Source organism: Myripristis murdjan, chromosome 24 (assembly GCF_902150065.1).
Source record: "Myripristis murdjan chromosome 24, fMyrMur1.1, whole genome shotgun sequence".
Taxonomy (NCBI): Eukaryota; Metazoa; Chordata; class Actinopteri; order Holocentriformes; family Holocentridae; genus Myripristis; species Myripristis murdjan.
Window position 1 is genome coordinate 5,259,816 of NC_044003.1, and position 20,656 is coordinate 5,280,471.

Here is a 20,656-nt window from a genome sequence, read left to right on the forward strand (position 1 = left end):
ACTTTAGGATCCAAACATGAGGATCCACACTTTAGGATCCAAACATAAGGATCCACACTTTAGGATCCAAACATTAGGATCCACACTTTAGGATCCACACTTTAGGATCCAAACATAAGGATCCACACTTTAGGATCCAAACATAAGGATCCACACTTTAGGATCCAAACATTAGGATCCACAATTTCTGGAGCGTTCAGGGTTTCCTCGCTCATCAACAAGCACACTGCAAAGAACACGACCTTTTCAGAAAAAATTTTAAGCGAACTGCTAATTATTTTGCCATTCATGAGACCCTCCAAGCAGCTTTCATTTCAATAAAAATTAAACTTTTATCACCGGGCTTTTATACTGTTGTTCTGTGCCCCCGCAGTACACGACTGGGTGCAGTATCAGGCAGGGAAAACTAGTAATAAAATCTGAAATAACAGCTCTATTGTGGTCTGGGTGTCTGCCAGAAATGAGCAACGGACGCAAAGAACTGGCATGGCTTAAGCTGTCTCATGTGAGTCATGTTCCCCGATAAAGAAGAAAACATCAAACTGCCGAGTCTCAGGAAAGACTTTTATGCGACGTCTCTGTCCAAAGAGAGGCAAGAGGGGGTGTTATGCGGCAAGCTTAAGGCTGTTTTGTGATTTTGTCAATACACTTTCATCAAAATGTCCCTGGACAAAAAAGGTACATGGTTGAACGACGCTTTAAATTAGACGTTGTCAGAGATTTACCTGATCTGCTCTGTCATTTGCTTACAACAGATGCTTGGCACTTGGATTTGAATAGAGTGACTAAAAAAAAAATTACTGTTGTGTTTGAGGAAAAATGGATATGAGGCTCCCGAGTAAAATTAACCAAACCTGCAGATTCTTGCATTTGTGTTTGCACTAATATTCAAAGGACTGGCCATCTCTTGCCAAGAGCTGGCTGCCATCTGGGTGGGTTTACTGTTTTTATATGAATCTGTTTTCTGTTCCATCCATGATTGTTGGTGGCGGCTTTAGTGAAGTGACAAACTTCTCCTTGGCAACGGATGTCCAATCACACCACGCAATGGTCCTCGAAAGTATTTGTGACATTGCAAAATTCAACATGCATGCAACTGCGAAACATATGTCATTTTTGTCAAGGGAGCTGTCGAAAGCATCTAGTAATTAAGTATGAATCAGCTTCTAGTTTTTGTTTTTATTTTGTTCATCCTTTATTTAGCTCAGAAGGTCCTGTTGACATGCAAGATCTCTTCTTCCAGGGAGTCCTAGTCAAGCAGTTTCTCATTTTAAAGGAAAAAATTATTCACATGGTAAAACTCATACTGTTCGTTCTGTGTCTCCCAGCGGTGGCAGAAGTCCGGGACCCACCTGGAGCACCTGGCCTCTCGCTTCTGCCTGGACTCAGAGATGGCTCTGGACGGGATGGACTCCTCGCGGATGCTGGTCATCAGCCCCTGTGAACTGAGCGCCTACACACAGAGATGGGACGTCCCCTTCTCCTGACCCCTAACCCTGTGACCTCTCACCTCTCTAAACCAGCCCCTTACCCATCCACCGCCCTTCGGCAAAAAAAAAACAAAACAAAACAAAACAAAAAACAGTTGCTCAGAAGGAATAATGAAAGGGATCTGTGTTTGCATCTGGTCAGTGTTCTGGGTTCAGGGAAGATGAGTGGAAAGAGACTGCTCGCTGCAACAAAACCTCAAAGGTCACGTTTCAGTCTAATTCGGATCTTTGTCGAGCGCTGACCTGCTCTTGATTTCTCGAAGGTCTGTGCTTGATTGAATCGTTGCTTGAGGAAAAGAAAAGGTGTGTAGCTTGTTTTGTCAAGCAAGGAGTGTGTCTGCTTTTGTGGCAGCTCAAGAGTTTGGGAAGTTTAAACCAAGTGCACCTTAAACGCTGACCTGTCAAAGATTTGTGTTGGGGTTGAGATATTTGCTGGAGGATAGAAACATCAGGAGGGTATGTCTTGGTGTATCTTTCATGGAAAAGTGTCCGCTTTGGAGGCTGTTCAAGAGTCTCAGGAGGTAAAACCAAACGCAAACGACCTCTTTTACATACCTTTTTTAGTTTTGGTAGTCAAATACCTGAGGTTCTCGTTAGTCGAAATGTCCAATTAAGAGTCTCAAACGATATGCATCAGATTATCCCATCCAGTGTTTGGGCCTGGAAGCATCCTCTCCTCAGATGTGGACCTGAACAGCCTCTGAAGAACTGACGCGATTCTTTTTTCCTCTGTTTTTTATTTCTAAAAATTAATTTGAACTCCAACAGAATCTGTCGTGTCAATGAGTTGCAAGATACTTTAGTCAAAGCTGCACTAGGCAACAGCGGACATCGGCAGCGAAGGCCGTTCTGTGACGTTTCGTAGTAAAGGAAACCAAAGAGAGGAAAAGCTCTCATGTCGGTGAGTTTAGTTTTCTTTGCATGAGGATGCTCACTTGGAATTATTTGCATTTCAATACCAATCAGTTTGACTCCTGGTCCATTAGCTTATCTTAAGAATGATTTTCTCTCTCTTTTTTTTTTTTTTGGACAGTTCAGTTTGACTTGAGTTTGTAAATCACAATTTGAGTCAATGATTTATTTTACAACGTTTAGCCGAAGTGTTGTATCTGTGCTATAATGTTACACTATCCTTTTCCTTCTGAAATAAAAAAGACACAGTATTCTGCTAGATCAAGACGTTAGGTTTTTTTTTTTTTTTTATCGATTCAGAGAATGTCTCATTGGTTCAGGATAAAGTCAAAGCGATTCATGTAATTTATCTAATTAGTTCAGCACAGTGCTGCAGTTGAATCAGCAGAATTTATAATCGATTCATCAACGCAATTAATGAATCATTACACCCCTTAATATTAGGTTTACATTTGTTGCTTCCAGTGGGTGGCACAATTTGAAGCCACAATTTAATTTGGGCAAAGAGAGCAGACTCTGCAGGGTACCGGGGTGTGTGAGGATGAGACGCTCCGTTCTGCTGCAGCCCCACTTTTATATTTTCATGTAAAACGTTGCCTGGTGCAGCTTTACGAGGTGTGTTTGTTTTCTCAGCTGCCACCGTTTGTGTGGAAATCTACCAAGAGTGTGTTTTTGGGCTGATATAAAAAAAAAAAAAAGTCCAGTGATGCTGTTGACACATCATGCAGCTCTGAGTCTGATCTTCTTGTCTTCACCGCTCAGCTGATTTAAAAAAAAAAAAAAATGGGCTTTTTACTGACAAGTTGAACTGGAAAAACACAGGCAGCAACATTTTTTCAGCGTCTTTTTTAGAGTGTCCGATGTCTGACTGTTTTATGTAAAAATATGTGCCACCTGAGAAGAAAAACATGTAGAAAGACGTCCTCAATCTACAGATCTAAAACAGATTTTAGTTAAGTGTCTATCTGTGAGGCTGTTCCCACCTGGTATTACCAACCGTCCTGAGTGATGGGATCTCAGGACGCACGCCTGGGACACTTTTGCCCGCATCGCATGTAAGCAACCAACACCCCTGATACCAACCAGACCGTCACTTTTCCAACAGAGGAACTCTCCTGGCTCCCCTTAATAAGACATGAGCTCCCCCAAAAACATGATGCAAGACATCTGGGGGAGTTTCTAAAATACATATTGACAAAATGCAGGGTTCTATCTTCTATATAAAATTCGGAGGCGGCAGCAGTTCTTAAATGTTGTGCCCCGGCTCGATTAAACACACTCTTTGTAACCCTAGACGTGACAGAGTTACTATAGGAACACTACAGAAATATTATAGCGGCCGTGCATATGTGGCGTTGCAGTTACTACAGGAATATTACAGGTCGATTTATCCACCTAAGCAAGAACCCTCTGAGACCCGCTGGGATTATGAAATAATCTGAGTGTGAGCGGGTCGAGCTGTAACAGACATGAAAGATGCCTTCAGTGACTGACAGCTGCATTAAAATGAGGCTGGAGTGAGCGAGGATGTCCCCTTTTGTTAAATACCTGCTGTCTGCTAAATGCCGTTTTATTTTGATTTTTTGCATGAAAGAAGGGCTTCAAGAGTTTTATTTCTCTCCCTCTCTCTGAAATGTTACAGGTTTATTTGCATATAGAGCGGGAAAGTGAGATCTGAAAACAAGTGGTCAGGTGAGACTCATGTTGAGATGAAGGTTAACACCAGGTGTGTGCGGACGAGCTTACAGCTGTCCACTTGGATCCGGACTTCTCAGGTTGGTTGTTAATTAACACCAGGTGGGAACAGCCTCCATGTTGAGGGAGAAGGAGCATAGAGGAGGTGGAGGAGAACCAGTGATGGGGTGCAGGCCAAGGAGGGAGGCCCAGCGGGGAGCATCGTCCCCTGGGTCCCGGCCAACACGCCTCCCCCCGCCTGCTGAACCTCTGGAGGAAGGATGGAAGTCGAGGCAGGGGGAAGTAGAGGTGAAGACAGACCAAAGGCTACAGGTGAGACAGACGGAAAGAAAATCTGTGAGGATGAGGACAGCAGGTACGAAGCACAAACTGTCTGCTGTCACAGGTCGGAGGTCAGAGGTCAGAGGTCAGGGTGAATGTGAAAATGCATCTTTTTGTGTCTCTCTCTCTATTTTGTCCGGTTGTTTTCCACCCGGTGACAATGGGCTTTTGAAACTGCTGGTGTGGCGTATTGTGAGCAGCAAAACGGCATTTTCAAATTCCAGGACATGACCTTTGACCTCAGCTGGTTATTTTGATCCCTACTTGCATTTGTCAAACCGGGGGGGACAAGCTTTACTTCGCACTGGTCCTTTCATTCCTCCAAATCGGCCCTTTAGAAATATTTAGATTTAAAGGATCTTTTTTAATTTTTTTTGGTGAGGAAAATGTCTACGTTTCTGTGTCTGAGGAGCTGAAACCACAAAATACCTGTCTGAAATTGTCTTTATTCCTTTTTTTTGCCTCATGAATCGTCTTTATTTTTGCATTTTAAGTGACTTAGAGTGAGTTTATCAAGAGGTTCAGTGTCTTTGCTCAAAAGCACAGTGACCCAACACATGGCTTTTGGTGGATTAACTCGGACGGATTTTATGGAGATCTCAAACCTGTGACCCTTTTCTCTCTAAACACTGAGCCGCCTTGACTCCCTCCTCTTCTTCTTCTTCTTCGGGTTTCCATTCGCCGCCCGGCAGACGACAGCACAAGAAACCGATAAACACTCCTAACAACCTGTTTGACCTTCGTGCGATCGAGTCATTTTCCAAGAGCAACTGTGACTTTTTTTTTTTTTTTTTTTTTTTCCCGAACGACAGACTTCTCAGTTTGGAGATGTTGCCCTGCTTTGCTGTGTGTTTGAAAACCGCGGACTGCACCTTTAAGTGTGATCGGCAGCAGCCGTAGAGGAGGACCGGCTCGACTCGGCGACCGATTTTGATATCCAGTTTGAGGACTCGCGTCTCAATAAACGTTTTATAAAGGCTGTTTGTTTTTCACTGAAATGGCCGTGACGTTTGCACACAATCATGGCGGACTGACAGCTGCCACCACTGCATAACAGCACACACACACACACACACACACACTGCTATTTAATAACTGGAAGTCAATAAATTAAAATTGTAAAAGTATGTTTGTATTGTTTCTCTTTCTTTGTTTCGATAAAATGTTTTTGACATAGTACCATCACATTAACAGGTTATTAATACTAAAATTACAATTAATATTCATTGATATGGGCTTGTTTCCACTGCACAGGATGGAACAGGAACCAACTCAGATAGAAGCAAACAGGAATTAGTGTTATTGTTTGTGCTTCAGTTCATTTTTAATTAATTTATTGAGAAGGAACAGAGCGCTGCTTCCTTCTTTTTTCTTTTCATTCCTTCAATCTCCTGTTGAATCTCATCCTCTGATCCAATAACGAGTTCCTTCATTTGGCTTCTTCAAAAGCTCCAATGAAACGCCTTTTTCTTCAGTACAAAGTGCAAAATACTAATAAAACCGTTTTCCTGACGTCCCCAGTCTGAGACCAGATGTTGGACACCATTTTCTCCTCTGGACGTCCAGTGGTTTGGTTCCTGTGAGTAGCATTTTGTGTTAGCTTAGCATAAAGACTTGAAATCTATAGGAGTCGTTAGCCTAGCTTCGTCAAAGTGAAGAAATCGACCTTGCAGCAGCTCTGACTGAGCCCTGTTTTTATTTATCATAATTATATTCGTCATTCATTTATAATTATTATCATCAGATTATATTTCCAGAAAGGTGTTAACTTGTGCTTTTCCAACATGGAAAAAAAAAAAAAAAAAACACCACGTGTTTCTACATCATGTTCAGTAATGATGTTCTGTGAATTTACACCATGAACATTTATGGTGTTTATATCCAAAAAGATGTTTTATGTAAATTTTAAAAAATGTGGGTCTTGTCTCCAGTGCATTCTTGACGAGGGGTTTAATGTCTGTTTGAGGAATATGTGAGAAATGATCTGAGGCTGCATTCAAACACTGAGCTGAACTTTAACCCTCCAGCTACCTTCACATTTATTAACATTTTTTATGAAGCAAAATGATGTGGATGATGGATTTAGAGGGTTAGAGATGCCACATGAGACTGGGGGTGATCTTTAACACTGAGGCTGTGCAGAGACTGTGCTTTACTTTTATGTCAATAAAGCAAAATGAATTTAAATGAGAGAGAGAGAGAGAGAGAGAGAGAGAGAGAGAGAGAGAGAGAGAGAGAGTATTATTAGAGAGTATTATTTATTTATTCCTAATCATTTTCAATGTTAACAATTTTGTGCACAGCTTTGGCAATATAGGTTTCTGATCTGTCATGCCAATAAAGCTCATTTGAATTTGAATTTGAATTTGAGAGAGAGAGAGAGAGAGAGAGAGAGAGAGAGGGAGAGAGAGAGAGAGAGAGAGCGAGAGAGAGAGACCCTCTCCTCACAGTCCGTTTCGTCCACTAGCAGCCCAAAGGACGGCTTGTTAATCCAGACATCGTCCTGGCATATTGGATATAGATGGTGAACAGTATGGATCAATAGGTGATATTGATGATCCTGCGGGCTGGACGGAGACGCCTCCTCTTTTAAACCCGTCTCGTCTTGCCGGCTCCGCTTTTATGTAAGTACAACGACCTTTCACTCCATAAACCTGACATGTGCATGGATTCGTCTTAGAATAACGAAAAAAACGCATCGAAATTCGTTTCCAGTCTGATTTATAGCCGCGTGCTCTGTATCCATGACGAATTATGATTTTAGCGTAAATAAATCGTGACATTTCACGCTGCTCTCGATTTAAAAAAAAAAAAAATGTCACTGTTCCCACGCCATGTTTCCGACCGGGCCCTCATATTCGCTGCACCCAGCGGCTGTAGTTTTTACCAACAATTCATTTCTACCGGCTGTTGCTACGCAGCGGAGGGAAAGAACTACAAGTTCCAGCGCGAGAGGAGGAGGCGGGCCCTCTAGCGGTGCTGCCTTTAGGAGCTATCGGAAATATTGCAATTCGGTTTCAATAGACATTTCGGACACATAAAATGGAAAACCGGACGGAGAAAAACGGATTTTCTTTCATTGTGGATTGTTTTTCATTTTTAAATAGAACTACAACTTGGTTTAGAGAGGTTTTAGAGTTGGATAATGCCTCTTTTGGTTCTCTTGGCATTTTTAACCCTTTTTGAATCAAGTCAATGGCCAAAACAATTCACCTGTAGATCCAAGATGGACATAATATATACAAAAGGAGGGAGACACATCCTGTAGGTCAAAATCCGGAAATGTGTCTCTTTTTTTTTTACAGAATTGCTGAGACTGCCAAATACTATTGTTAGACTTGTATATAATTTCTATATGGTTACTCTGTTTTAACCGTTAGTTGTTGATAACATTTTTTTTCAGTGGAGTAAAACATCACGTAAATAGCACAAAGACGCTGTGTGCTGCCTTTTAGCCTCTTTTAAAATAATAAAGCAGCCACCAGAATACGATTCATTTTGTCGTTTTACCTGCAAATACTGTTTTTAACTCTAAGTGTCAGAGGTACGAGCTTTCGTGGAGGACGTGAAGGCAGCGCAGGTTTCCGCGGTCCCGTCGCGGCGCTCAGTTTCTACGTCAGGATCACATTACAGCTTATTTTGGGGACCGGCTGTGTTTCTGTCAGCTCAGCTCGAACCTGATCGGTTAAAATCATCAATATGTTTATTGGCAATAATTTTATTTTGCGTATCGGAGCGGAAACATAAACCATGTCAGTTCCGCCGCCAGAGAGAAGTGAGTAAGAGCCTGATGCCGAGTGGAAAATATGTGTTTTTGAATGACAAGCCTGGCTCCATAAACCTCGAAATTTCACTTTCTATTAAAAACGTGTTTTCTTTGCAGCTAATTTATCTATTAAGTTTGTTTTACAGCGGAATTCACTTTAAAATTTGAGTTAAAAATAATGTCCCAAAGCCTTGAGTTGAACCTGTCCAGCTGCCACATTCACTTTGTCCTGTTTTGGTTTTATTCGCTGTAAATGTTGCAAAAATTTGTGCCAAAAAGTGAAATCTGTTTGTTCAGTCCCGTCTTGTTATGATTCATAGTTTGTCTCTTATCTTTCGGGCTGTGGCTAATAACTATTTTCAGTTTAAATGGATGTGTTTTGCCTCTTATTTTCTCGGCTGAGGCTCATGTTGAGTTTGAAGAGTCAGAAAATGATGACAAAGTCTTAGGTCCTCTCGGGCTGGGACGATATGCCGATGTTATCACGATACTTTGATATGTATTTCGATTCAATATTACGATTTATAGTGTTTTTTTTTTTTTTTTTTTTTAAATTCTCCTCTGGTAGGTAGGTAGGTAGGTAGATACTTTATTCATCCCGCAGGAAATTCACATTTTCTTCAGCAGTATCCACAGATTACAGATGAAGTAAATAAAAAAAAAAAATAGAAATAAAGAATAAGATCTAAGTATAACAGAATAAGAATAACCTAACAACAGAACAACAGAATAACCTAAGTACAACCCAGTGTGCAAAAAGCAATGTGCAACAAAAAAAAACAAACAGAAAAAACCGTGTGCATGGGTGTATAAAATGTGCATAGAGGCAGGTCAATGTGCAAATTTAGAAGTTTGGTTTGTGTCTGTAAAGTTTGATGAGGCTGTGATTCTCCCAGAGGTCACTAGAGGTCATTTTATACAGTGAACTGGCTGCTATGGGGGCCAACATCATCACACAGGAATCACATGTGGCTCATTGAATCCACAAGAGTCTCAGCTTTCCAGTCAAACCCAGTTTATCCAACCCCAAGACTGAAGTATTCATTTAATAATCAGATGAGCAAAAGAAAAGGAAGACGATCGTAGCGTCTTAGTGATCCTAGTGAGGCCGGGACAGGACAGCGTTTGTCATTTTTGTTTGATAAGTAACTAAAATTATTGGTTGCTGAGATTCTAATGTTTTTTAGTGAGTGAACTAATTGATTAATTGCTTCTTTATAGGAAGAGTTCATTTGCAAAAACAGATAAAAGCCATTCTTAAAATGAATACACCTTTTTCACTGATACTGCTTGGAGTACACACACACATACACACACACACACACACACACACACACACACACACAAAGCATGATTTAGGATAATAAACATTATGCCAGACTAAATAAACATATAAAAAATAGAAATAAATAGAAAGTAAATTTTAATAAAATTCAAAAAAGTTTAAAAAGGTTTAATAAATTGAAATGGAGATATCTGTTTTTGCAGATGAACTCTTCAAATGTTTTATATGATCGATCTCTGCTCCTCTCTTGACCTCTCCTCCTGTTTTCTCTCCTCCCCTGTTTTCTCCTCTCTGTGTTTGTGTATATTTAATGTTTCTCTCTGTCTGGCTCCTCTCTTCGGCCCTGCAGCCGCTCCATGTTGGTCCGCCAGCTGAGCTCCTCCTTCCTCCCCGTCAGCCGTCCTGCTCTGCTCCGGGCTGGCTTCAGGAGCACCAGCGCCGCCTCCTCCTCCTCCTCCTCCTCCTCCTGCTGGCACCTCCCTCTCACTCCTCACCCATGCTGGTCGGTGAGGAGATTCCCCCCCTGGCCTCCGCATCGCCTCCCCGCCTCCTCCCAGCCGACCCGTCGCCTCCTCTCCGGTAGGACGGTGCAAAATCTGAACCTCCCGCCCGCTGACTTTTCCGGTAGCTGGCGTCGGTTCCACGCCTCCGCCGGCCTCATGGAGCACCGGGACCGGGACAGAGGGCCTCCGCACAAACGCTGGAAGAGCACGGAGGAGAAGAGGAGCATCGTGGAGACGGAAGGGTGCCGAGGAGGAGGCGCATCAGCGGGGGCCAATCAGGGCGACCCCAGGAGGGAGCAACAACAACAACACGACGCCGCCACCACGCCGAACCACTGGAGCAAAAAAACAAGGAAAGCTAGAGAGGGGGAGCGCGGCGTCAGCAGGGACAAAGACAGGGAGAGGAGCGGCAGCGGGAGCAGAGGAGCTCCACCCAAACTGAAAGACAGCGGCGGGCGAGACGGGACCCCAGACGGAGGGAGGAGCGTCCAGGAGCCGGCGGGCCGCAAAGAGTCGCCGCCCGCCGGACAGAGTCACAGCCCCAAGACGCCAAAACCCCCAGACGTCAACCCCTGGTTCAAAGGCAGGGCCCCACAGGAGCAGGGAGGGCCCGGGACGGAGCCGCGGCCCCGGGCCCCCAACCCCTGGGTGACCGCTGGAGCCTGGAGGCAGCCGGCGCCCCCTGCTGGAGGCTCCCTCCCTCTGAGAGCACAGTGGCCTCTCAAAACAAGCAGGCGTGAGTTTACTATAATAATAATAAAAATAGTAATAAATAAATAAATAAATGCATAAAACAGAAAAGAGCGTTAAGGTAAAATGAAGGTAAAACCAAGATTATGGTTTAAAACAGGAAAATAAAAGACACAAAACACAGCAGAGAAAAAACAGAAGGATGTTGTTAGATAAAGACGGTAAAAGAGATGGTAAAAGGCAGCAGAAAAAAAGATAAAAATTACCATAATCATAATAATAAGAAGAAGATAAAAAAAAATAGATATTAAATTAAATTAATTAAGAAATACTACAATGTCAAGATTAAAAGCAATAACAAATAATGTAAAATAGAATAGAATAAAATAAAATAAAATAAAAAAAACATAATTAAATGGTTATTTCATATTTTTTGAAGTGAGCTTGTATGAGATATTTATTATTATTTTTAGCCGCTCACTGCTACACACAGTTTTGTGAACATGGAGTCTGCTGGACAAATGAATGATAATTCTGTTTTTAATTGACCCCGAGTGCTTTTTACTGTCAAACACACTGATACTGATATTTCTGATATTAAATGTGTGTGTTGACTTTTTACACTTTGGGTTTACTTTGGTTGGTGAAACACTTCTGAACATGCGATACGTTTACTTGGTCTTATAAAATGTATAAGACCAAGATGTAAGATGTATGTAAGATGCTGTTGTTATCAGTCTGACGTTACATAATCATAGCTGCTCGCACGTCACGTTCGGGTTCCGGTCGGGACGGAGGGTTTTCGGGGTTTGGGTCTGATGATCTTGTCCCCCTCAGCCCTGCGGAGACGCTGGGAAGCCTCTCCCTCCTGCAGTGCCGACCTCCAGCCACCGGGGGTCAGCGCCGCCTTCGACTTCTCGGTGCTGTCCTACAACATCCTGTCCCAGGAGCTGCTGCAGGACAACGCCTACCTGTACCGCCACTGCGACCCGGCCGTGCTGCCCTGGGACTACAGACTGCCCCACCTGCTGGCCGAGATCCAGCACTACAACGCCGACGTGAGCGCACCTGATCACATTACATTACATTCAATTAGATTACATTAAATTACATTACATTACATTACATTACATTAGATTACATTAGATTAGATTAGATTTGCTTATGCTAGACTTGATTATATTAGATAAACCTCGTGTTCATTAGATTAGGATTAATTAAAATCCTTCAGAATTGTAGCATGCACATATATTTGAATGTCATTTCCATGTTAGGTACAAGCCCTCAAGATTTAAATTTAGTTCATTTTATGTTATTGATTGCATATTTCTTCTTTTTTGTTTTTTGTGTTAATATAAAGAGCTAATATTCAAGTTAGAGTTGATTATGTTTGGGTTGATTAGACTGTATTTAGTTTAGATTTGAGCTTATAACATTACATTAGAGTAGATTTGATGGGATCAGAGTTTAGATTAGATTAGATTAGATTAGATTAGACTGAATTATCTTCAGTTAGAGTTGTGTAGATCTGAATAGATAAAGACGAAAGAGATAAAAGAAAAACCTGATAAAGATAAAAGTCTTGAGCATCTTAAGTAGAAAATATATAAATTTAATTGAGCTGAAACAGTTTGGAGTCAAGAAATATGAAGATGCACAACAGAGACTGTGGTTTACTGTCGGCACTGAGGCGTAAAGACGATGTTTGATTTGTAAATTCTGAAAAGGTGAAGAGTTATTTAAAAAAACAAAAAAAAAAAAGATAAAATAAGAGCAGCAGTGACGGATAAACCTTGGACTGAAACTCTCTGTGCAGATCGTCTGTCTCCAGGAGGTCCAGGAGAACCACTACGAGACCCAGATCAAACCGGCTCTGGAGGCCCTGGGTGAGTGTGTGTGTGTGTGTGTGTGTGTGTGTGTGTGTGTGTGTGTGTGTGTGTGTGTGTGTGTGTGTGGTCTCCCTATATCCCTCTTCTCTGTCTCGTGTTGTTTAATTTATGCAGTAAATGCATCTTAATGTGAAATGATGACCGTTACTTCTCGTGTTGTGTGTGTGTGTTTATGTTTATGTGTGTGTGTGTGTGTGTGTGTGTGTGTGACAGGCTACCAGTGTGAATACAAAAAGCGCACAGGGAAGAAACCGGACGGCTGTGCGATCGTGTTCAAAACGTCCCGCCTCTCGCTCGTCTCCTCCAATCCCGTGGAGTTCTTCCGTCCCGGCGACGCCCTCCTGGACCGGGACAACGTGGGGTTGGTTCTGATGCTGCGGCCCGACGCCGCCGCCGCCGCCGGCCGGGCCGAGCCCTCCGCCCTCGTGTGTGTCGCCAACACGCACCTCCTGTACAACCCCCGCCGCGGCGACGTCAAGCTGGCGCAGCTGGCCATCCTATTGGCCGAGATCAACCGGCTGTCCCGCCTCCCGGACGGCTCGGCCAATCCGGTGGTGATGTGCGGGGATTTTAACTCCACCCCCTGGAGCCCGCTCTACAGCTTCCTGACCACGGGCTGCCTGCAGTACAGAGGGCTGCCCATAGGCCAGGTGAGACACACACACACACACACACACTCACACACACACACACACACAGCATGTTAGTGCACGTGTTTATGCATTTGCTTTGTATTGTTCACCTGTGTGTGTGTGTGTGTGTGTGTGACTGTACATTAGGTCTCAAGTGATGAGTCAGCTAATCAGTTCAAGTAATTGATCACAATAACAGATCAATCGTTTTATTCATTCATCACATAAAAAAAAAACAAAATGAGCATTTGTCATTAATTTTGACCCTTTATGTATTAAACGATTAATCAAATCAGTTATTGATTCATTGATTGACCATGAAAATGATCATTAGTTGCAGCCCTACTGTATATTTGCATGTGTGTGTTCAACAGTGTGTATTTGTATGTTTCTGTGAATATAACAGTGTGTTTAGGCAAATGTGTGTGTTCATGCATTTGTGTGTGTGTTTGTAATAAACATGCATGTAAATTAAGGCTTGGCGGCGTTATGGCTAAAATCAAATATCACAACGTCTTTGACCAAATACCTTGATATTGATATTTTATTGAGATTGATATTTCAATACGTTTATTAAGATATTATCACACAACAGGTGTTTAATAAACAGTCATCAGTGATTTTTTAATTCCTTAGTGTTTTTAAATTTGTGTGTGTGTGTGTATTTATGTGTGGGAGAAGGGGGGGATATATCCTGTGTCTATTTTTTGTTGTATTGTTTTTATGTGTTGCATTGTTTTTATTGTTTTTATGTGTTTTTATGTAAAGCACTTTGGGCTGCTCCTTTGGCATGAAAAGTGCTCTATAAATAAAGTTTGATTGATTGATTGATTGATTGATTGATTGACCAGGCAGGGACAGAAACAATAAAACAGCTAGATCAGTTTCATGAGGTTAGAAAACTGCATTTATCTTCTCTAGTGGAGCCTTTAGAACCAGGTATCGATACATCACCCAGCCTTAATGTGTGTGTCCGTGTGTGTGTGTGTGTGTGTGTGTGCAGGTGTCGGGGCAGGAGAGCAGTCCCAGAGGTCAGCGTGTCCTCACGGCTCCCATCTGGTCCAGCAAACTGGGAATCGACCAGCGTTGCCAGTATGAGAGCAGCAGAGGGACGGAGGCTCCCAGCGGCAGGAGCACAGGTTACCTACAACCTTCAAAATAAAAGCATGAACAAATAATCTAAATCAGAATAATGCTAATGGCCTAATGAAATTACTTCATGTGTTAAACTAAACTAAAGGAGTAAATATTTTAACAATATTACAAAAATAATAAATAGCTCCAACACTGACTTCTCCTCATTTAATTGGGACAAAAACGAACGTGATGATGTGTTTTCAGTGTCCGGGACACATTTTGTTCACTTCAGGCTTTTTTAACATATAAGAAACAACATTTTACACACATTTGTTTTCGTGGCTTTGGACACTGAGGAACTAGAGCATGCTGTTTCTAATCCTCTAAAAACAAACAGCAGCAAAAAGGAGATAAAAGCTGTTCCCGTTTTAAATTCTCACGTCTCGACCTCGTCCGTGTGCTCAGGACGTCCCGAGCCAGCCGCCGTGTTTTCACCGAGCTCTCAGCGGAGAAACCTCCTCTGAAAAGTTACTCACTGAGCTGAAGCCCCGCCCCCTGCTTGCTGCTCATTGGCCGGGAGCCGTGCTCTCTCATTGGCTGCGTTTCAGCAGGATGAGGAGCGATCTGAGACTCGGGTTTCGCTGCACGACGAACGTTTTCATCTCCTGTTTTTGCTGTTTGTCGCCGACCAGCTCCGTTCTGACAGAAACGACTCAAACTTTATTTTCTGATTTTTCTGTCGGACATTAAAGTCAACACGATAAACGAGACAGTCTGGCAGCTTATAGGTGAAGTGTTTCTCCTCTGAGGTTTGATTGGACTTGGATTATTTATTAGTTAATCAGCTAAATGTATTGGCTTTCTTACTGACACAATCTGTGTGTGTGTGTGTGTGTGTGTGTGTGTGTGTGTGTGTGTGTGTGTGTGTGTGTGTGTGTGTGCGGTCAGGGGTGGAGGTTGCCATCTCTGATCTAACGGTAGAGGAGCTCGCCACCAAGCCTGCTGCTGCTCTCCACAGGTAACACACAAACACGACGTTTTCTCCGCTGATCGGCTTCAAATCAGAATCACATGATTTTTTTTTTATCTTGTTTTTAATTTTTTGTTTTCAGTTCGGTTCAGTTTCAGGTCGTTTCCAGAGCGAAGTTTCTCGTTTCAGTTTAGTTTTTCTTAGTTTCTTAGTTGTTCCCAGTCACGTCCCAGTCTCAGTAACCAGCAGCACCGACACACACACACACACACACACACACACACACCTGACCAAACTGACCAGCAGCAACACTGAAGACGTTTTCTGTGTGTATTTATTTTGTTTTAATTAATTTTGTAAGGACACAACATCAGTTTGGTTAATTTTAATGTTTTTTTTCCAAAGACTAGTTTTCATTTCAGTTCACTAAAATCTTTTTTTTTTTCACAGCCAGGTTTAGTTCTTAGTTTAGTTTTAGTGAAACTGTAATAACCTTGATTCAGATTGTTTTCTTAGTCTGACCACAAGCAAAAAAACCCCCCCCAAAAAAAAAAAAATTATTAATTTTATAAAGACTTGACCAGAGAAAAGGAGACAGCGTCGGCATCTCAGTGAAGTTTGAACCTTTAATCGATCAAAATTCTGTTTAATTAATTAATTTCCTGCCCAGCCCGTCTGATGTCAGTGACTCGCTCAATAAATCTGATGCTTTTCCTATCAGTTCTTTATCTGCAGAACACCTTTGCCCCCTAAAGTGAACATATTTTAGTTTTTGTGTTGAATTTTGCCGTTTCCGTCGAGCTCTGAGGGCTTTAAATGCATCAGGAAGCCCAGATTTGCTTTTTCTCTCACGTGTCTGAAAAATCCCAAAATACAGCTCAGTGTGACACCGCAGGCTGTACCAACACACACTGACGTGTGTGTGTGTGTGTGTGTGTGTGTGTGTGTGTAGCCCCAGGATCGAGCACAGTGTGAAGCTGCAGTCGTCGTACCAACACCTCCTGATGCATGATGGGAGACCTGAGATCACCACCTGTCACTCTCGCACGGCCATGACGGTGGATTACATCCTGTACACACCCGGTACTCACACACACACACACACACACACACACACACACACACACAAACACACACACACACACAGAGAGAGAGAGAGAGAGAGCTTTTTGAATTTGTATTTTGATGACCTCCTCTCCTTTCCTCCCCTCCTCCTCCCTAAAGACTCCCCCACTTCCTCCTCGCTCCCTGGTGGGCGGGGCCTGGAGCTGCTGGGCCGGCTGTCATTGGTCGGCATGTCGGAGCTGGAGGAGGTCAACGGTCTGCCCAATCAGCATCACTCGTCCGACCACCTGCCGCTGCTCGCTCGCTTCCGGCTGCAGCGCTGACCTGGGGTCGCCACGGCAACACGGGGCGGCCAATCGGTCGCAGCGGGGCATTTGAGATGTCCGATACCAGCAGCACACACACACACACACACACAGAGAGAGACTGCCAGGCCCCTAAAAGTATCAGCAGTCGGACTTAACCCCTCACTGCTGGGACGTCCCGCTGGTGGATCGGGACGCCGGGACGCCGGGACGCCCCCCCGTCTCTGAGGCTGCGGCGGCTCGGGGAACTGATGTCCAGATTTCTGTTCAGCTAAATTTTGATGAGGGAAAATATTTCATTTCTGTTTCCAGCCTCTTGACCTCTGACCTTTAGATGTCTTTTGGTTCAATGGAGTGAAAAAAATAAATAAATAAAAATGTTGAGAAGCTACAAAAGCAGAGGGTTAGCAGACGGCTCCGGGCTTCCTGCTCCGACCCGATCTGAATAATCACACATCTTCATTTTCCTGTTATTACTTAATGAAGGATCTTTAAAATATCACAACCATGTCGTTTGTTCATCAAACTAAGACTCATAATGTTAGTGAAAACAGTTTTCATGCTGACTCGGCGTTAAATCCGTAACCCTGCATCTCCGAGCAGCTCCTACAGATGTGATGAGAAACATTTTTCATTTATTTATTTTTTTTTTATATTCATGATAACACAGATTCATAGATAGTTTAAATTTGGTTCCTGATTTTCGCCTCGACGCTGAGAGGTTCTTGATTTCTCCTCCTGTGGTGTGTGGATGTTTACAGAAGCTCGCTGGCTCTCCTCTCTGATTTCCTGCTGGATGTACATTTGTAAATTTGAAGGGAAGAATTTTAAAGGTTTTTTTTTTTGTTTTTAAATTTTTGAACATGAACAGTTGAACTTGAAGTGAACGTGCTGCTGATGAGGGAGACAGGCTCTCTGGCTGTGATACAGACAGAAAACAACTAACATCATTTATTTAACTGTTTTTTTGGGGGGTTTTTGGCTCAAAACCTTCAGGAGAGCGACATCTGGGCATTTGTGGCCACACAGCAACTGTTTACACGGGAAAACAACACATGGCTAAGCTTATTTTTAATAACTACAAAAAATAACCTTAAACATTTGTAGGGAGTAAAAAAAAAAAAAATCTCGACTAGTTTCAGTTGTGGAGTCTTTTCTTGGTGATTTCTGGACAGATTTCAGCGTTGACCCTGTCACTGCCTTGTACATGTATGTATATTTTATTAAGATTTTTTTTAAATATCATCCACGGTGCCAAACAAGATGAAACGAACATGTGAAGGACAAAAAGTACAACAGGAAAGTGTTTTTTCTTGCTGAAAACAGATATTGTATAATTTGGGATACGAACACGGCCAGCGATTCATAATTTTAGTTCATTTTTACCGTGTGGAATAAGAGCAGAGATCAGATCCAAAACCTTGAGATGTTCACGTCTGAGGGACGGGGGATAACGTCTGTACAAGCTGTCACTCAAGTTTAGTTTTCTTTTTTAAAAAAAACCAATAATGATATTCAAAGTTTTGTGCTGTAATTTTTCAAACAGGCCTTAATATCATCATTGTTCATGAGAACTGAGGGAGGAGGAAGTTTCTAATATACATTTGACTGTAACAAAATAGAGATTCTCCACTAGACACCTGAGGGTTTTATTTTCCATCTGGAGCAGAAGATCAGCTCTGGACTGGAGTGGGAAGACAGTTTCTGATCATTGGCTTTGGATCTGCACTGTCTGTAAATAAAGTTGTTGTTTTTTTGTAACATGAGTCTGCTTTGGTTTCATGATATCAGCAACATGTTCGACTCACCTGTGATGAACTTTCACTCAGAAAACTGCTTTTCTTCACCGTGATGTGGCCTTCAGATATCGCTACATGGACTAAAGTCACTTCATCAGTGAATTCAGGTGATTCAGTCCCGTTGCCACAGTAGTCCAGTCATTTTATGAAAAAACCTAGGACAAACTGCAAGAGAAGCAAACTCAACTGATTTTGTATCCTCAGTTTGTCCTGAGTGAGGGGAAAAAAGTCCCAAGGAATCCCATTGGTGGAAAGTTTTGAAAATCACCTCTATATGACCATATAATACCAAAAAACACTGTTTTTAACACACAGGGGAAAGGGGTTCAAAATTTTACTTTCAGATATCACTATAAAAATTCACAAGTTGATTACACACACAAAGACAAGAAAAAAAGTCAATTACAAGTTCTTTGAATTATTCTGTTTACACATGCATATCATATCACACATTATCTGATTTGATATGCGCTAATTGGAATGAATGCCAGAACAGATATTTAAACAGTGAATTAAAAGGTTACTATACATATACAGTAACCTTTTAATTCACTGTTTAAGTATCTGTTCTGGCATTTATCCCTTATTTTTGAACCCCTTTCCCCTGTGTGTTAAAAACAGTGTTTTTTGGTAATATGTGGTCATAAATAGGTGATTTTCAAAACTTTCCACCAATGGGATTCCTTGGGACTTTTTTCCCCTCACTCAGGACAAACTGAGGATACAAAATCAGTTGAGTTTGCTTCTCTTGCAATTTGTCCTAGGTTGGCCCCAATTTTGGCCTAAAACGGGGACCAGTCACCCCTCTCTGCCTGGCAGTCTGATGGACGAGGTTCAGGCTCAGTCTGGATTGACTTTCTGTGTGGTCTGGACTTTTCAAACCTCTGATCTGCATGTTAAAAACTCTAATGCAGTCGATCATCCAGATACTTTCCAACAGCGAGTACAAATTAGAGGTGGACAGATGAACTTTGTCTGTTCTTCAGCAATAAATAGTTCTCAGTCAAACTCTTCGTCTCCTAGGGCCGGTGATGATGTCTGTAATTTGGGTGAACTGTTCCTTTAATCGCTGATCCAAACTGCACGGCTCATTCACTGCACACACCTGGACCGTCACCTCCACCAAGTTCAACGTCTGTGAACGTCCCAACACGATCCGGTGTGTGGCTGTAAGTGTTAAGGAGGACTGTGTGTGTGTGTGTGTGTGTGTGTGTGTGTGTTTCCCACAGCAGAACACACTCGGCTGTTGTGAGTCTCCTCACGCGCGTCACTGCAGAGCCTCGGCCGCGTCTCAGACCTTCTGCTCATCAGGTTTCATGTCAGGAGCCGCGGGCCGAGTCTCAACGGGCTCAGGGTCTGTCCTCCCTGCAGGGGACAGGAGGGAGCAGCTCCTCGTTTGTCCACTAGGTGGCGCCAGAGGCCTGCAGAGCGAGCAGCGACGCAGAGAGAAGTGATGTGAGGATAAACTCTGACCAGTGGGAGTTTACTGACACGCACACGTACATAAATATATATGTATGTGTATATATCTATATCCATGTATATAAATATATAGATAGACAGATATATAGATAGATAGATAAACCTATAAATCTATATAAATGAGACAAAAAAATTAACCCTTTGAAACCCAGACACACGTTGGCGAGCTTTTGCTTTAAACGGTTTCATTTTACCGTCTTTAAAAACTTTGCTTTATTTCTTTTTATTTTACATTTTTAAGGTAATTTTGCGTGATTGTCTTTTGATTGTAGATTTGTATTTTTTTTTTTTTTACTTTTTTTATCATTTCTGGTTGTTTTGAACTTTATTTTTAAAGGCGACATTTACACAAATAAAACTTTCTTTTTTCCTTTATTTATTTTCTTTTTCTTTCTTTCTTTCTTTCTTTTTTTTTTTTTTACTAATGTTCCAGCATTTATTTATTTATTATTTATCCTCCGGTGGGCCTGACCTGCCCTTGGGATGAGGAGAACAGTGCGGGCTTGAGTTTTAAGGCCTGACTGTCATCATGTGGTGCGGGGCTTAATTTGGTGGCGGAGAGCTGCACAAATTTAACTTCTCGCCCCCTTTAAAGAAACATCTGACTTTGAACAGAACTTTATTTTGAAATTCAAGCTGAGATCCCAAACATGAGCTGCTGAATTCCCGGGAAATGTGTCTAAAATGATGCACAGGACATGCAGATCTTTTCTATTTGATGTGATTCTGCAGCCGTAAAACAGCAGCATTTTGAATTTGAATATATTTTTTTTCT

General features: G+C 42.3%; 2 protein-coding genes across 3 annotated transcripts in view; both read left to right on the top strand.

Moving 5' to 3' along the window:
• Positions 1-2,133, top strand: part of galnt14 (UDP-N-acetyl-alpha-D-galactosamine:polypeptide N-acetylgalactosaminyltransferase 14 (GalNAc-T14)) — a 250,690-nt gene extending 248,557 nt beyond the window's left edge. The window contains exon 16 of the mRNA XM_030047809.1: positions 1,329-2,133. Within this exon, the coding sequence (XP_029903669.1) occupies positions 1,329-1,487 (159 nt within the window). The 3' untranslated portion in view covers positions 1,488-2,133. The remainder of the gene's footprint in view (positions 1-1,328) is intronic.
• A 5,914-nt stretch (positions 2,134-8,047) lies between these two features.
• On the top strand, positions 8,048-18,366 carry angel2 (angel homolog 2 (Drosophila)). 2 transcript variants are annotated; one of them, XM_030047745.1, is made up of 9 exons: positions 8,048-8,193; positions 9,819-10,708; positions 11,500-11,720; positions 12,479-12,548; positions 12,765-13,201; positions 14,187-14,322; positions 15,209-15,278; positions 16,183-16,313; positions 16,455-18,366. In XM_030047745.1, exons 2-9 carry the CDS (start codon positions 9,826-9,828, stop codon positions 16,616-16,618), a joined length of 2,112 nt encoding a protein of 703 aa, XP_029903605.1. In that variant the 5' UTR covers positions 8,048-8,193; positions 9,819-9,825; the 3' UTR covers positions 16,619-18,366. The 2 variants fall into 2 exon arrangements, with proteins under 2 accessions (XP_029903605.1, XP_029903606.1); XM_030047746.1 differs by having other exon boundaries at positions 8,048-8,190.
• The last annotated feature ends 2,290 nt before the right edge of the window (positions 18,367-20,656 follow it).

Coding starts and splice junctions, on each gene's coding strand:
- angel2 (XM_030047745.1), top strand. CDS start 9,826: ATGTTGGTCCGCCAGCTGAGCTCCTCCTTCCTCCCCGTCAGCCGTCCT. Junction 10,709..11,499: donor GCCTCTCAAAACAAGCAGGC/GTGAGTTTACTA, acceptor TGTCCCCCTCAG/CCCTGCGGAGACGCTGGGAA. Junction 13,202..14,186: donor GAGGGCTGCCCATAGGCCAG/GTGAGACACACA, acceptor GTGTGTGTGCAG/GTGTCGGGGCAGGAGAGCAG.